The 18,504-nt window shown below is 43.5% G+C and overlaps 1 protein-coding gene across 1 annotated transcript; it reads right to left on the reverse strand.

The window, feature by feature from the left end:
- Positions 1-246: 246 nt before the first annotated feature.
- On the reverse strand, positions 247-17,450 carry LOC119731106 (lactadherin-like). Its single transcript, XM_038204119.1, has 4 exons — positions 17,163-17,450; positions 9,381-9,515; positions 8,678-8,889; positions 247-2,269 (listed from the first exon to the last, which is right to left on the reverse strand). The coding sequence occupies exons 1-4, from the start codon at positions 17,347-17,349 to the stop codon at positions 2,123-2,125; spliced, it is 681 nt and encodes a 226-aa protein (XP_038060047.1). The 5' UTR covers positions 17,350-17,450; the 3' UTR covers positions 247-2,122.
- Positions 17,451-18,504: the final 1,054 nt, after the last annotated feature.

Genomic DNA, 18,504 nt, shown 5'->3' on the forward strand with positions numbered 1-18,504 from the left:
GGCTAAATCACAAGAGACAGTTAGTCCGGTCCAGTCGGTCGGTCGGTCAGTGCGTGCCTTTGTGCTAGATAAGTGCTAAGAAGAGCACTGTCACTAGTCTGGCCCTCTGAAACCAGCACAAATGTAGTCTTGAAATATACACGAAAGGCCGTGAGATACTTTAAGAGATCACTAACAGTAATAAATGATATCTAGAGACAACACAACACTGCAGGTGCACGCTTACACTTTATCTTAAGTGCTTTTATTAAATGAGAAAAGATATGCCGAACTTTCTCTATCATGTCTCCTACTCCATATATATTTAATTTAATGGGCTTGAAGGTAATGGCCAAAATTTGCAGAAGAAAATGGGGTTTTTGTTACCGATTCAAGAAACAGTAATACAATAAATCTGAGGCAGGTTGTTTATAAAAAAATATATAAAAAAACTTTGAAATTATGCGCAGTGGATATAATGCTTTTGAGAAAACTGTGACAATGCATATTCAATTTCTCATGCACAAAGCATGTTTTTGTTGACAGTTTGATGGTTTGATCCTAACCATCCCGAAGAAATTATGGTAAATTCCTCTTGCATGGAAAAATACAACATACTGGGCGCAAACGATTGCACAGGATGCTTAAACATTGTATTCATTTTACAATAAAGTGGGATATTTCAAAATATTTTGACAGTTTAATGTTTCAATGTTTGCAAATTGTGTCGATTACATTTAACCTCTTCATATTTTAAAGGAAAACAAGAAAAAGAAAAAAAAGACAGAAAAGAAAACAGTTTGCTGAAAAAAATATAGCCAGTTCATACTGTTTTTTTTGTTATCTATTTCCACCAGGTACTGAACTACATGTATATGCTTAACCATTGTTGAAAAGGACAATTAAGAAAGACTAATAATCTATATAATTATGCCCATTTCTATATTAAGAAAATTAATATATTATACCAGGTTTGCTAATATAATAAAGTAAGCTATATTGGATATTTCAAAAGTATCATGCAAGATTTATTGGAATTGTACAGTGTTGTAGAACAAAATAGTTTGCAGTTCATGAATAATATTCCTTCCATTGGTTTACGAAGCGATTTTGAGTGGGTAAACTCTTTTGTATTGACTCAAATTTACCCACTTCAAATAGCGCCCTCTTATTGTGTCCGCAATACTTCAACAATAGTTTGTTACGATTGAAGTAATTATTATCGAAATGTTACGTGCACTTGCATCTGGGGATTGTCTTCTGGGTCCAAGAAAATCCCAACAAATGTCTGACATTTCCAGAGAAAATGTTGAAAACGCCCGTTTGTCTACATTTGGCGCGTCAGCGATTTTTGCCTCGCCTTTAAGTATTTCTAGCAGTGATAAAAACCATTTGAACATGCAAAAATGATATTACATATGTAAATACATGCTATTGTACCTACTGATTGTGCCACTAAGAATCTAAAAAAAAATATGGAAAAAAAAAATTAAGTTTCTGTTAACCATCAGTCTTCATCCAACCGTTTTCTTTTGCCGTCGTCAATGTAGAATGGGAAACCCCTGCCTCTAATGCTCGTTGGAAATTTGACAATTCAAACTGTGAACAAGTCTTGTGTCATTAATCTTGGTTTTTTGTTGGATTTGGTTTGGTTCCGTGTCCTTGAATCGTTGCCCTCACTCAGAATGAAGGAGGCAGGAACGTGGGGGGGATCTAGAAAGCACATGAAGTGCACATTACTTTTTTTGGGTGCATGTTGACTTTTCAACTTGTTGAATTTTCAACATAACAACTTGTTGAGTTTTCAGCTTAGTGGATTACATTTTGAGAGGGGGAAGAAGAAAAAATACAAAATTGTTGTGCTCACTTTCAATTATTGTTTTCTTCCGAATGATACCATTATTTTCAGTCAGGGAATTTGTTACCAGTTCTATTTTCATTTTTGAGTGAGGATTTCTTGTTAAATCGGTAGGTTTGTTTCTGGGTAACTATAAATGTTCCTATGTGCCTTTATGTTTTGACTGAAACATTCTTAAAAAGTATACACCAGTGACATATCTATGACATACTAATCCCCCGCTCCAGTTTGTCAAATTTCCACCAAGTACTACAGCTAGGTTTTCCCAAGCCAACAACGACGGAATTACTCATGACTTTTGCAGCCGAGGATCTCAAAGCGCATACTGCAGTGCATGCTCCACTGAGTAGGCAGGATACGCAGGAACCTGGCATGGAAGGCCTTCGGGAAAGTGGTGGTCACGTGGGTGTTTCTGTCCGAGTTTCCAGGGAACTGTGGAGTAAACAAAATGGATAGGATTTACAAAATCAAAGTTGGGAGGTGTTCAATTAAAACCCTAACCGATTTTTTTCTGGACATTTTTGTTTGACTTAAGGCCAAATTTAAATAGGTTGGTAAAAAATGTGCAGCTTCTGCAGGACCACAAATTTACTTATATTAAATAGCAAAAATTGCCTTGACGCCTTTTTTTTTTTCATGGGGGGGGGTTTCAGTTGCATAGATATTGGGAAACATACGGTATTGGGGAACATCGGGTAGACCCCCTACGCAAAAAGCAAAAGCTGTGATATATGTAAAACCTAAATCAACCAAAACAAGCATGAAAATAAAATGCACCGTGAAAAAAATAACAAAAGTTGGAATATATCTTTCCAAAAAGCAAGAAATATCAAAAGTGTGTATTAACCGATGAAAGTTTTGATATCCTACATTGTTGTTTGGCTTCATAAATGCATACTCAAGATAATTATGCAATACGTACAACACACATGATCCACCCCACCCGAAAACCCCACGAGGGGCAAGAGCACACACTCAACAAAAATGGTGATTTAAAGGTCCATTTTTATTTTGAAAACGCAGTCGTATTGAATACTTAGCTTCAGTATATTTTGGTGTCGGTGCCGGTCGGCCGTCAGAGGGCGCCAGCACGGCACCGCGGTGGAGCTATGGGTGGAGCCGTGCAGTGGAGCCCCTGCTGGTGAGCCGGGAGACCCGTTGCCGGGCGGCGCCGACTCAGTAGGGATTTTCCAGATAATGGCGTTGTGTGAGAGTTGTAAAAAGAAGAGAGTCTCGTGTCAAACTTGTGTTAAAATAAACGACCTAGAGCCAGAAGAACCCTGAGAAATAATGCCAGTGTATTCCTTCGCCTCGGCCAACGTTACATTGGTGGCAGCGGCGGCACGCCTGACGGAGGAAAAAAACAGGTAAAACTTCGAGTGTTTTTTTTTCGTCATGAATACACCAGGTCGAGTTAGTCTGGCGTCCGACTCGCCACACGGCGGGGACGCAGGCTGGATCAGGATCTCGCAGAGTGTAGGCCAGCCTAGTGAAATGTCAAGCAAACGTTCATTACGGGTGGGCGAATTAGTGTCCTTTTTCATTGATAGTCAGGGGAGTTTTGCCCGGAAAAGGGGGGTGGTTGCTGGGTCTCTGGGGACCGAATCTTTCGTTGGGGAAAATGTGGAGGGTAATGGAGCGGGTATAATAGGCCAGAGCGGGCGCTTCAGTCACATACCATGCATTGCCCTCACCGACACTGCGCATGCGCAGTCTCCCGGGGATCCCCCCCCCCTCCGTGCCGTAGACGGCGGCGCGACAGACGTTTCGTTCCATTCGGAATGCTGCCGAGTCGAAACTGCCGATGCGGCTGGGACAGGGCTTCGCCTAGGGACATCCCACAATCTTCTCGCCAGTACGCCTAATGCCAGGCCCCTTGAGGAACCACCCCGTGCAGTAGTCGGCAGCGCGACTGACGGTCTGTTCCATTCGGAACTTTGCTCAGTTGCGCCGATCGTTGAGGCAGGAATGGAGCTCCGACCAGAGACACCCCACATATTTTACACCAACACAACAAATGCCAGGGCCCACGAGAGGCTGCCCCCCGCTGTGAGCGGAAACGTAACGGGCGCGACCTCTTTTGTGGGGCGCCCCAAGCTGAATTTGATCATGCACCGGGGGCAGGAAACCGTCCGATTACACCCCAAGCTACGCACTCTGGAATACCAGAAATCGCTTTTCGGGTTGTTAAAACAGGGCCGACGCAACTGCTCTGCACGGGAACCTATGGAGCGTAGCCGGCACAGTTGCTCCGTACACGGGTCAAGGGAGCGGAGCCGAGGGATTTGCTCCGCACGGGAGTCAATGGAGCGGAGCCTATGGAGTTGCTCCGCACGGAAGTCAATGGAGCGGAGCCTATGGAGTTGCTCCGCAAGGAAATAAATGGAGCGGAGCCGATAGAGTTGCTCCGCACGGGAGTCTATGAAATGGAGCCGAGAGAGTTGCTCCGCACACGATTCAATGGAGCGGAGCCGATGGAGTTGCTCCACATGGGAGTCAATGGAGCGGAGCCGATAGGGTTGCTCCGCACAGGAGTCTATGGAGCGGAGCTGATGGAGTTGCTCCACACGGGAGTCAATGGAGCGGAGCCGATAGAGTTGCGCCGCACGGGAGTCTATGGAGCGGAGTTAGGCCGAAAATGCAAAATTACAACCCAAGCTACGCACTCTGGAATACCAGAAATCGCTTTTCGGGTTGTTAAAACAGGGCCGACGCAACTGCTCTGCACGGGAGCCTATGGAGCGTAGCCGGCACAGTTGCTCCGTACACGGGTCAAGGGAGCGGAGCAGAGGGATTTGCTCCGCACGGGAGTCAATGGAGCGGAGCCTATGGAGTTGCTCCGCACGGAAGTCAATGGAGCGGAGCCTATGGAGTTGCTCCGCAAGGAAATAAATGGAGCGGAGCCGATAGAGTTGCTCCGCACGGGAGTCTATGAAATGGAGCCGAGAGAGTTGCTCCGCACACGATTCAATGGAGCGGAGCCGATGGAGTTGCTCCACACGGGAGTCAATGGAGCGGAGCCGATAGGGTTGCTCCGCACAGGAGTCTATGGAGCGGAGCTGATGGAGTTGCTCCACACGGGAGTCAATGGAGCGGAGCCTATGGAGTTGCTCCGCACGGGAGTCAATGGATCGGGGCCGATAGAGTTGCCCCGCACGGGAGTCTATGGAATGGAGCCGAGGAAGTTGCTCCGCACTCGATTCAATGGAGCGGAGCCGATGGAGTTGCTCCACACGGGAGTCAATGGAGCGGAGCCGATAGAGTTGCGCCGCACGGGAGTCTATGGAGCGGAGTAAGGCCGAAAATGCAATGTCCCTTGCATCCCATCTAAGGGGGACGGCCTCAATTGCAGCGCCACATTTTCGCGAGGAGAGCAACGACGTTGACTGAGGCGGCCAACTTTGCGACCGAGTTGGAGGCATTTCTTGAGTCGCAGGCACAACTTCGAAAAGGGAAACCGGGATCTAAAGACGTTTAGACAGTAGAACAGCCTCCCCACAACTCAGCTGTAGGAAGCGCACCAGCTCCCGGGGCTTGGAACACACTGAGTACTCTCCCCCAAGTGCAGTGTGATGGATGTCACGAACTCGGACACATTCGACTCAACTCTCTTCACCAGAAGCGAAGGTCAGCCCCCGACCGACAACGAGAACTGACAGAAGAGAAGTTGGAGGGACTGCTGGTGGGAGCTGTCGATAGTACTAGACAAGACGAGACCATAGATGCGGGCGGGCTCTTGGGAGACTGGGACCACGAACAACTGAACCAAGAACAACACAATGACCCCAAGCTGGGCAGGGTCATGCAGTGGCTGGAAGAGGGAGTCCCAAGGCCTAGCTGGACGGACGTCTCGGCGCTGGATGAGAGCACGAAGTTTTGGTGAGCCAAGTGGGAGACATTGCGACTGTCAACGTGCTCATAACCGGCGCAAGGAGCCGGTTATGAGCCGGAGCAGCCGGTGTGGTTGTACACCCCCATGTTGAGGAGGATCAATGACGTCACGACCAGATAAAGAGGTCTCCACGGGCAAAAGCGAAAGTGGTGCACTACAACCGACTAAAGCCATACCTGGGCGATGCCAAGGTGGATTGGTGGAAACGTGCAGCTCAGAGACCTCTGGGGAGAAGGATCAAACCCCGGAGGCAGGACTACCAACAACCACTACTGCGGACGGGGGTGACCAGCGTTCTAAAGAGGACCCACCTCCGGCTCCGAGGGGGCAGGAGACACCACTGCTAGAGACGACGACGACGGTTGCCCCTTGTGAGCGGAGTGATACAGTAGCAAGATCCCTGGCAGTGGCCAGTAAGACCGGGGAGGGAAAGAATGAGTGGGCACCTTTCCCACTGTTAGAGCCAGTCCCTAGTACAGTCACCCGGGGTGGGCGAAATAAAAATTGTTCGGCCAAGCCGTTATTGCCTACAACTGACTGAATCTCCTCTCTCTCCTTCTCCTTGCAGGAAGGCCCCGGGTTGCCATAACTGCAGAAGGACCTTCAGCAGGAGGAACAATTTGCGGAGACATGTACGGACGACCTGCGAGGTGTTGTACCCAGACCCTCCCTAGACATGCGCCAATGGATGCGGCGTCCGTTTTTTACCGACGTGATATACAAGAGAGGCACCACCGCTTCTGCCAGGGGGTCCTCTTGGGCATGGTCGGTGTGGGAGCGGATGTATTGGACGTCCACGCAAGCGACGGGGAGCTAGAGGGTGATCCAAACCCTGCGGAGCGGTCACCCTCTCCACCTCACGTCTCTCGACAGAGGACCCCCGACTCGCCGTCTTCATAACGGGACCGCGGTACTGCAGGACGACCACCGTCGTCACCAATTGTATAAACGTGTGGGCGCTTCCCGGACCGTAGTCTGCCTGATTGTCCGGTTGCGATGCTCGCCGCCTTGTTCGGGGACTAACAAGGATCCTCGGAGGGGGCGGTGTGGCGTTGGTGCCGGTCGGCCGGCAGAGGTCGCCAGCACGGCACCGACTCGGTAGGATTTTTTCAGATAATCACGTTGTTGTGTGAGAGTTGTAAAAAGAAGAGAGTCTCGTGTCAAACCTGTTTTGAAATAAACGACCTAGAGTCGGAAGAACCCTGAGAAATAATGCCTGTGTATTCCTTCGCCTGTCGTGCGACAACCCAGGCTTCAGTCAACGTTACAATATTGATAAACAGGCCATATTATGGCCATAAAATACTCCAGGGATGAGTTATGCCACACAATACAAAATGTCAATCATCATGAAAATGCCCACTACCGACTCCTGTCGTACAAAAGTACAAGTAGGAGTGATGTTTGGCGGACTTTAAAGTTGCACACACATTAGCATTTATTTGATTGCAATACCTTACATCAACAATAAGGATCACAAAACATCAACCATGCTCTGTTTGCTTTTATAATTGAAGAGTCGTCATGGGAGAATGGTATAGCTCAACCAAGCCTGACAAACACAAGTCATGATGTGGCATGTTTATCAATATAATGAAACTAAGTATTCCATACTTGTAACTGTTCATTTTTAATGCTGACATGACCTTCACCCAAGCGTTTTGAAATAAAAATTGACATTAAAAGCACGATTTTCGTTTCAAAACTTGCCCCCTCCTAGGGCTTTAGGGTGGGTTAGATCCTGTGTGTTGTATGCACAATTGCCTAAATTATGCATCTATCAAGCCTTAAGCCCAGACATCAAAACTTTCACCGACAAATATACATTTAATTATTTGGAGCCTTTTCAGTGGCATATTCAAAACGTTTGTCCATGACTGTCGAATTAATGCAAAATCAGTAGTTGAAAATTATTTTTATAGATTTATACAACATCAAAATGGATACTTAAAGCCAACGTGATCTTATTCCGTGTCTCAGTAATATGCTTACATGAAGTGGAATACGTTTGCATTCAGGTTGCGAGAAATTTAATCCAAATGTGGATGAGATTAAATTAACAACATCATGTTTCACTTCTTGACTCTGTGGCAGCACTGGACACTATCTGCCCATTGTATTGAAACGACACTGGCATCGCTTCACAAAATACCTCTCGTTGATATTCCCTTCTGTCTAGAATCTATATAGCCACAATAAACGACCGTGGATCGTATTTACAATCGGCTTGCGAATGTTTTATAACAGGTCCTCTTTTTCTGTCGTTCTTGGCCTTTTCTAGCAAAGGGCATTTCGTCTTTCAAGTGCATTTTCATCGCATTTCTAATATCTACGAACGCCTACGTGATCCAATTATTATTCATTAGGGTTCCGGTTTTGTTTGGCATCGAGCACTTTTTGGGGAGGGGTGGGTGGGGAGGGGGTGGGGGTTAGGGGCTGGAAAGGGTGCGGCAGACTGCTTGAACAAAACCTAGGGGACATTTCTGGGACTAGGCCTTCACTGCATCTCTTTGGATTTGCAGTTACTCACCACCCATTTCCCCGGAGATGACACTTCTAAACAAACTTTCATTTTGACTGTTACAGGATAATTTATCGGTTTCGGTTAGGCGATTGTGGCTGATAGTTTCTTTCATAGTTTCTTTCATGTCCATGGCACTTTAATATTTCTACAGGGGTTGTTGTATTTTCCACCAATTCACCCGTTTGACATTACTCCTCCCGACATCACAAACCCCAACAAATATACGCCCCAGCCGATCATGATCGGGAACATTAGCTTGTGTTTAAAGAATAGCAACATAAATATGGATATATCATCGACATTAACCTTTGACTCACATCTGCTGAGGCCCATACCTCATAAATGCTGTCGTTGCACCGCCCCAATTCACTCATTATGATTTTTTTATGTCCTTCATTTAACAGCAACGTAATTAAATACTGACCTTTGTCGGTGCACATTCTCCTTCCGCGGTGACGTCAGTCCATTCCTGGCCGTTGTCGCTATAGGCAACCTGGAACTCAGTCACCCATTGATCATGGTCGCCACGCCCCTGAGTGATAAGGCTAGTGATTATCACATTGCATCCTAAGTCGACTTGGATCCACGGATTCGGGTCACTATCTCCAGCACTAGACCAGGAAGAGGCTAGGCCGCCTACATAATGAGCAGATAATTCAGCTGTAAGCATAAAGTGAGTCTGAGCGAATGTGCTACAAGCATTGTACCTGGCAGCGGCCGTGCTTGCAGAAGTGAGATAATATTTCTAGGGGTAGCCTGGTAGGGACAGCCCTCACCGCCAAAAAAAAAATGAATAGCGCTTCCTAAAACCCCTTGAGGACGGGGAGTAATGGGGACATTCCTCCATACATGGAGCAAGTGACCCGCATGACTGCACAGCCTTTGTGTGGTAGCGGGACTGCACAAAAGCAGCAGCTGTAGAACTACCCATTGGCCGTAGGCTGCGGCATACCACAGCTGGCAACTGCATTCCAGTGAGGATTAGCAGCTGCGGCCATAACCGCTCTTTGAGGGGTTAAACTTGACTTTTTGTCGCCTCTGGTCACGTAAATCCTACCGTATCTTTTGAGTTGTCGTATACGGTTCATCCTATGTGATGGTTCGGCGTGAATGAACATAACATTTACCTTCAAAGTTAAGACGAGCCCTGTGGGGTGCGTGGTCGGCCCGGTTTCCCCAGAATGAGGAAGCTGTGATGCTTGCGTCTGGGATACGATGATCTTCCATTCCAAGGGGTCCAACCTCAGAGCAGTTCAAAACATCTGTGGCAGGTTTTGATAAATAATTTTTTTTCAGGGTCGGGCGTAGACTTGATGACAATTCGTTAGATAGTCGTATTTTTTTCCCATGAATTTTAGTCGAACTCTATCGTCGCGGCTGGTATAAGGCTATCGGCCGTGTTGCGACATATCTAACGACTTGACGATTTGTGTTCTCGCACCGTTATTCATATATGCAAGCAGCGCAATACATATGCAGTGCATTTTTGCGGTGAGATCCATAGAAATGAGGATTCATTCATTCCGTTACATGGGGAGTTTTTCTCAATATGTCAGGAACATGTTTGCAGATCTGGCGATGTTTTAAAGACCAATTCACTCAGCTTGGTCAATACGGGCGATTCACAATAGTGCGCCTCCAAGAGTTTGCAGCGCGTTGGCCAATCACAATGTGCGAAATCAGTCGACCTTTTCCAAACGCGAATTGGGTCGACCGATTTTGCGCATTGTCACTGGGCAACGCGTTGCAAACTCTTGGAGGCGCACTAATGTGAAACGATCGTATTGTATATAGAAATAAAATGATTGTGATATACTTGATTTATTTGAGTCGTGTATGCCCTGTAATGAATTCTGTAAAGTACAAACCCTCGATGTAATGAGAACAATCCTCCGTGGCGGTCTACAAAACGCTCTGGAATCTGAACCAATCAGAGTGCTCGCATAGAATTCGCTAGCGATTCAAAATGCTCCCATATGTTGTGTACAAAATTGAAAACGTATTCGCCAAGTCAGTAATTGAACGTCAATAGTCAGCATCATTTGGTCTGGGAACCAGGCTCCGCGCATTGCAGCAATAAAGGGCGTGCGTGGAGCCCGTAACCGGTACCGTACGCAAAACAATTACCGACTTAATTTGGCACCAATTCTAGGTCGGGCGGGGTATCATTAAGAATGTGACGGAGCACGAAGTGTATGTGTCAAATTCGATGCAACCACGGTATCTATAATGACTGAATAACACCGAGTCACCCACACTTTGCATACTGGCGAATCCTGATTGCTGATTGGTCAGTTGGACTTAGGCGCTGTTTTATGGCAGAGTGAATTTGTATAGGGGCTAGGCTACCGGGTGAGCTCAGATGGTATAAAAGCAGCTGCACGATGGGATTTTAGGCAGATGAGTCAAGTGATAATTTGGTGATTTGAACAAGTAATTGGGGTTTAAATAAAAAAATACTAGATTACAGGCCTGGCCATTGTTTATGATTTCCTACTCCGATCCCACTCATTCCACTGGCTCAATTTATTGCTAATAATAGACTTATGATCACCAAATGTCAGGGCCAAGGTCCAAGGGTAGATAAAAGGGCCTGAGAGAATTACAAATCTCAGGGATTACCCCTCCCTATACTCCCTTACCGCATCTCATTCAACAAATACTCCCTGGGATAAGGCCAGTTAATTGCCCAATTTTCTGATCAATCTTAATATTTTTTTTCTGTTGTAGTTTACCTTGGGACATCCGAAAATGGTGCTCTTAAGTTGCACTGCCGGTATTTTTGTCTTCCAGCTAAAAAAAACCTGTTATTTGTAAGCATATTTGTCGAAAAACAGATAAAATTATATTTTCGAACATTGCTCTGTTCACAATGGTCCCATCGTGACCTGTTTGCACTCGTTACCATCTTGAAAAGTTGGGTAAACAAGAAAAAATATGGTAAGTCCCAAAGTTATGGTTAGTCCCGAGCTCGTTAACAGTTTGACGGGTGGGGGCAGGGGGAGGGTTAGACTATCAATGGTATCTATATTCATCGCAAATTCCTAATATACATGCGCATTGATGTATATTATGTGCACATGGGAAGAAATATTTTAAAGGAACACCATTTAGGCAAAATACAAAGCACATGTAGGTACATTTGCAAAATTTTTTTTAGCCCTACGCACTGGGATAATATTTTTTCCCCCTGGGGCGTAACATGACCCCCCCCCTTTTCCCCCATGATTCTCCCTCCCCCATGCCCCACAATACCCCTCCCCCCCCCTTTCCGATTGTGTTCATAGAAAAGTGGATTTGTTTTTACACGTATTTCACTAATTACTTTTTTAGTGCAACCCGGGCATGTTGATTATACAGGTCCAACTTTACGACGTCTGGAAGCTACAGAAACCTTTTGAAATTGCTTTCAGTTCACACAACAAAATAAGCAAAATTAATAAAACCAGTGAATTGCAAATATATCATTTCTGTTAGTTTAGAATAACGGATGACAAACAAGTGGCATATAGGTGATAGCCCCTACGAACTGAGTTCCCCCAACGGTGGATGGGGGGGGGGGGGGGTTAACGAGGGACATGACCCCTCGCCAATTATTTATTTTCAGTAACTTCGCAAAAAGGCAGCTATTGGGTACACCACCCACAAAACTCAACAAAAGCAATTCATTTGCACACCCTTCCCATGGCTTTTTATATGAAACTTGGGGCGGAAAAATGTTGGACCCACTTGGGCCACGCCCCACCCCCGCAAAAAAAATATATGTTCTAGATCTGGCCTTGACCTCCCCCTTCCAAGAAATTGAGATAAGGAAATGCGAAAAGTCAACAACTTAATAAAAAAAAAGGGGGATCAGAAGTATAATACCCCCAGGTAGAGGGCATAACAATATAAGATCAGATCAGCAATGTCATTAATCCATGTACTGCAAAATTTCTAATTATGCCAACAAAAAATCTTAACAAAAAAAATAATAAATAATAATAATTCATTCAGTCCTATTAATTCATTTCCTAAAAGAATCCCAACCTATTTTTGACTGTTTGATAATACAATTTCAAAAGAATCCTTTTTAAATAAAGCTCATCCCCACAGTGGGCAAATTCCAAAGTGGATCGCTCTCGTAGACATATGTTAAGCCATGTTTAAGTTCAAACAAGCCTGCCAATTTTGTATAGGTTTGCCACGAAAATACACGATATTTGTCACAATCGGATCAAACCACTCGTATACACCACCCCTTTACACATTTAGGCCACGTCCACAAATACGGCGAAAAATATGACTTTTTAATGCTTGAATGTTTTATGTCATGTCCAATTTTATTTTCAAGGCATGGAAAAAGAAGGAAAATGAAAGTATAATACACTTCCTCTGAGTTTGTATTCCTTTCACCCCTTTTTAAAAAAATAAAGCTCCGCCCCCCAAAACGGCAGGTTTCAAGGTGGGTCCACCTCTTAAAATGATTCTCAGACCGTTTTGGATCTGCACGCAGTATTTCATGCTCTCATCACAAATTTGGGTACGGTTTGGGCAAAAATAATGGGCCTAAGGAGCTCCACTATTGACCAGGGTATATTCGTGTACATTTGTATACAGTATACTTATATATATGAAACATATATAAATCCGACTTTTTCCGTTCTAAGGCAAGGGCGGATCCGGGGGGGGGGGGGGAAGGGGGCCATACCCCCCCCCAAAAAAAAACACTAGAGGTTCGCATTTGTTGTTACAAACACAGAGTGGTCGGGCAAGCAATTTTTTTTTATAAAACACTGCCGAGTTAAGTTATGAATATGTTGATGTAAGAACAAAGGATCAAGAAATTAAATCCTTTCCATCACAATAAATTATTTTGTTTAAAATGCCTCTTTAACCGTTTGATACCGATTTTTATTGCACTTCCGGTAACACCGGAAGTAAAAGTTAAGTGGTTTTGTGTCCGAGAACAAGAAATGTTTCTCACGGCATAGTCTACAACCTCACAAAAAACACGAACACGATACTCTATTTAGTTCAAAAGATATAACGAAAACTATTTTGTCAAAATTTGTCCTTAAATCGCTAATAATTTGGTACCTGATGATGTCATGATGCCGTAACAAAATTCAAAACATCTTCGTAACATGGTACAAGTTCACACAAGGTTTTGTGATCATACCGTAAACCGTTCGGAAGAAATTTTGCTTTGTTTTTATTTCAGGCTAACGTCCTCATTTTGAATTCACCTAACTTTGACCTTCCGATAGACCCGGAGGTGAAGGTCAAGCGAGTTTATGTACACGACAAAAAATGTTGAGCAATTAATTAGAAGAATACAAACATCATTGATTATTTAGTTCAAGAGTTATAACTGAAAGTAATTGGTCACTTTTCCACCGAAAATCACCTTGTAATTTGACACCTGATGACGTAATCATGACGTCAGAGTAATATGTACCAATATAAGGGTCGATATATAATATGAGGGTCGATATATATTGAAAGTTACAAGTTCATACCATATACCGTTTAGAAGAAAACCTGCGGAGAAGTATTTGTCCAAAAAAAAGAGAAAAGAACTAGAGGTTCGCGTTTGTTGTTACAAACGCAGAGTGGTCCGGCAGGCATTTTTTTGTCTATAAACACTGCCGTGTTAAGTTATGAATATTTGAACAAAGGATCACGAAATTAAATCCTTTCCAGTACAATCAATTATTTGGTGGTAAAATTCAGTAAATATTTTATGTACACAACTTATTTCTGGCTTGATGACGTCATTATTCAAAAACGGGAAGTGCATACTGATTTAGTTCGGAGTGGATAAATGTTAATTGTGAAGTTAAATGACGTATGAAAGTATGAAAAATATACGTGTATTTATTCATAACAACTAACTTCCGGTTTGATGATGTCACAGTATTTGGAAACAAAAAGTGAACATCGTAATGGATATTGTTACTTGGGCTACGAAAATATACGACATGGATCGGATGATATAATTTAAAAGTAAATTTAAAATATGGTCGTTTTCAAATTCTCATAGAAGTAACTTCCGGTCTGATGACGTCATACTCTGAAACCTTGCCAAGTTATTTGTGGTTAATCAAAGAATATCAAGGAGCGATTTGGTAAAATTTGAACGGATGGTTTTCAAATAACTAGCGCAAACACTGTTTTATGTGCCGCTAGGGGGCGCCCTTTCGAAAGATGACGTCATCACACTTTTTTTTCTTGTCTGGCATTCCTCACTAAACACTATCATAATTTATAAGTGTGTAGTAAAATGCTTCCGCTTTTGAATTACATTCGGTTTTCGTTGCACTTCCGGTAATACCGGACGTGAAGGTCAAGCGGTTTTGTGTCCGGGGACAAGAAATGTTTCTCACGGCATAGTCTACAACCTCACGGAAAAACGAACACGATACTCTATTTAGTTCAAAATATATAGCGCAAACTATTTTGTAAGAATTTGCCGTAAAATCGCTTGTAATTGGATACCTGATGACGTCATGATGACGTAACAAAATTTATAACATCTTCGCATTATGTAACAAGTTCACATTAGGTTTCTGGATCAATCCGTCAACCGTTTGGAAGAAATTCTGCTTTGTTTTGATTTCAGGCTAAAGTGTTAATTTTGAATTCACCTAACTTTGACCTTCCGGTAGACCCGGAAGTAAAGGTCAAACGAGTTCACGTACACGACAAAAAATGTTTATCAATTTATGGTCTATCCGATTACAGAATACAACACTATTGATTATTTTGTGCAAGAATTATAGGTGAAAGTAATTGGTCACTTTTTCAGCTAAAATCGCTTGTAATTTGACACCCGATGACGTCATCATGACGTCAGGGTAATATGCACCACTAGGCATGAGGGTCGATATATATTGAAAGTTACAATTTATATCATGAACCGTTTACGAGAAAAGCCGCGGAGAAGTATTGTCCGCAAAAAAGAAAGAAAGATTTATCAGAACAATAACAGATAGTGGTCGGGTTGTGCCCGACCAACTCAAAGAAAGATTAATCGTAACAGATACAAAGAGTGGTCGGGTTGTGCCCGACCACTCAAACAAAAAAACACACGCCGTAATTTTTTGGACCCACTTTTTGGGGGACCCCTTTTTTTTTTGCCCCCCCCCCCAAAAAAAATGTGTTCTGGATCCGCCCTTGTTCTAAAGTAGCATTTTGGGTATCAGGGGGACAATCTTAACAGTTAAGTCCAAAAAACGGCGCTTGTGCGCGACATGTTAATTAAGCTCGAAATGTTGGACACTTGACCATGGTCCCCTGACCCCCAACTGACCCAGGGCAACTTAAGCATGGCCATTTCGGAATCACCCTCCGACGGGCAATCGATTGGTAACATCAAACCTTTTTGTGCTCAAATTGTTAATTAAACTCAACCTAGCTCCCGGTTTATTGTCATGACGTCATTTTCTTGGCGAGTCAGAAATAAATTTATTTGCATTCCCAAATAAATTTACTTTGTGTACATATATTTATGTAGTGTACTTTACAATACAATTCTTGCAGGTATAGCCAGGCCTGACATCAGTTGGCAGGCATTATTATTTTTTTCAATGAGGTATTGAACGAAAATCCATTGTTTATGTCTGTTTTGCATCCAAGTATGTAGATAAAATGCAGAAATGTATTTTGGCCTCCATACTGCATAAGAAAACGCATCACAAAATAGTGTTGACTCAGCATGACTCAGTACTTTTTAAATGGTGGCTCCCACGGCCGTCAAGGGCCAGATCTGCGATGCTCCATTATCCACATTTGTTGATAGATAGTAGTCTACCTCTGTGCCACATTTGGCTCTGTTATCATAAAATGCACACTAGGTTTGCTATGCCACCCACTATACAGCCGATTTGAGTGATCTAGGGATAGGGTAAGCAAATATGGCTATAGCGAGCACAATGCTCAAGACAGAAAGCTTATCTACCACTCAAATTAAAGCTTGAGTCTCGGGCAGTTTTTTAGGTACACAAACAATATGTGCATCTTAAGAATAAGTATGAGCTTCAAACTCAATTCTGTCCCCAAATAGGGCAAAGTCACATGAATTGGTGGCAATCCTCGAAGCAATATACCCCCAAGGAACACGAATACGGATAAACTTGGGACCAACCGTGTTTTTTCTTGTTTACCCATCCTATCAAGATGGTAAAAAGTGCAAACAGGTCACAATGGGACCATTTTGAGGAGAGCACTGTCCGAAAATATGATTTTATCTGTTTTTCAATAATTAAGCTTAAAAAGTAACAGTTTTTTTGAGCTGGAAGGCAAAAATACCGGCTGTGCAACATAAGAGCACCATTTTCGGATGTCCTAAGGTATCCTACAGAAAATAATATTAAGATTAATCAGAAATTTTGCGATTAAATGGCCTTATCCCTGGGACGAAAACCCCTTCCACATTCCAGCGGCGGTATTCCACCGAGGACAGTTCACCGACGGTATTTCACTGAGGATAACTGGTGATGTGGCCAACCTCTGCAGGGACTGGACACCATCGAGGCGGCACGCTACATTAATCAAACCAGCCTGACGTAGGAGAGCTGGCACGACACGTCACAATAACTTCACACTCTCCTAATCGTAAAAATGCGTTACGGAACTTAGTGCGTCTATTAAACTAAATCGATTTGTGCATTGACGTTAATTATAAGTGTTTTGTACATTATGGTCATCATAGTGTCTCACATCTCCGTCATAGGTACAGTTCCTACGGTTTTTGGGTTTTGTTTTCGAGATCCAGGGTCGAACATTTCGACAGTTATTTTGGGCGAACGCTACGCTCGATCTTTACGGTTATGGTGTTCAGAAGCCGTAACACGACAAATAAGACTAAGTTAAAAGCGGTTTCGGCATGACAAAAAAAAATGTCTCTACAAAAATATCGCACCTACCTTTCTTACAGGAGACATGGACCGCATCCAGTTGGTCTCGAAAGACGTCCAGTTGGCTATATAACGGACGCAGAGCTGCTTCGAGACACGAATCGCAGTTACTGTCGGCGTGTGTGGTTGCAGCAAACAGGCAGCACTGGACCACCACGGCAAAAACAGCTATCAGAAGGCACTTCATCTTGATCATCAGAGACACACACTGTACTCGAATCAGTTGCAGAATCGCACTTATGTAGGTATACAATTATGTGGTCAGCTAGTTTGGAGAAAACGTTGGTTCTTAGCATGTCATTTTTACAATAAATGACAATGCAAATAATGATGAATGGGTAAGCTACTAATGCAACAGCTGGAATTTCAAGTCCCACTGAGTAGTTGTGTCCAATTTAGAAGCTTATGATGTCTAACACCTGCTCATGTAATATGACCCACTGGGCTTGTCTTTGGTGCGTGTCTGTATGTATTTGTGAGGAATTTTCTCAATTTTCTTTAATAGTGCCAAAAAAATATGTAATTCAACCAACTGACTTCTTACTATTGATATTACATTTGTATTTACATATAGATTTCCTGGAACAGATCATTTGCACTTCATCCATCGTTGGCGCCACCGATACGACTACCCCATCTGTGCTGTTGATCTACCGACCTCCCTTATTAGTGTGGCAATTACAACACATAACATGCTATAGTCCGGCAGCCAGAGGGATGAACTGTGTTTTGTTGGATATTAACATATATTTCTTCTTGCATATTCTATGCAAGGAGATCAAACTTTTGTAGAATTTGAATGATGACACCTTCTCAGGGTTGGGCAATGTTGGATATCGATTATTTATTTACTGATATGTTATCAATACATATGGTGTGCACGCAGTTAAAACAAACACAAAAACTCACAAATGTTAATATAGATGTCCCACATTTACCTGTTAAGAGGCATGAAGCATAATAGCCGTAAAAAGTGGAGGAATTGGGTGAGGAGTGGTTAGGGTGCGGCCTAGAGCGTGGCTATGGCATACACAAGTTTAAATGAACTTTAACACTATAAATCCACAAACTTCAGGTAAGGATTCATTATGTTGTCATTTTAAATCCAATTCCATGTAACATTACATGACTTTCTGAGACAGATTATTGAGGCTGCATTGGGGGCGTGGCCTGAGGAGATAATAAGTGTTGAATCAAATGTTACATTAACATTATTCGATTCCAAGTTCCATGTCGATTTGTTAAGACCAATAAGCATGATTGTACTAAAACTGCCTGTGTAAGCGTGGGTGTGTAAACACCGGCAATCGTGGACGTAGGACAAAAGAATTGGGGCGCAAACAATACGTCC

The sequence above is a fragment of the Patiria miniata genome, unplaced genomic scaffold (assembly GCF_015706575.1).
Source record: "Patiria miniata isolate m_02_andy unplaced genomic scaffold, ASM1570657v1 HiC_scaffold_23, whole genome shotgun sequence".
Classification (NCBI taxonomy): domain Eukaryota; kingdom Metazoa; phylum Echinodermata; class Asteroidea; order Valvatida; family Asterinidae; genus Patiria; species Patiria miniata.

Coding starts and splice junctions, on each gene's coding strand:
- LOC119731106 (XM_038204119.1), bottom strand. CDS start 17,349: ATGATCAAGATGAAGTGCCTTCTGATAGCTGTTTTTGCCGTGGTGGTC. Junction 8,890..9,380: donor GGCTCGTCTTAACTTTGAAG/GTAAATGTTATG, acceptor CTCATTATGTAG/GCGGCCTAGCCTCTTCCTGG. Junction 2,270..8,677: donor GAGAATGTGCACCGACAAAG/GTCAGTATTTAA, acceptor TTTACTCCACAG/TTCCCTGGAAACTCGGACAG.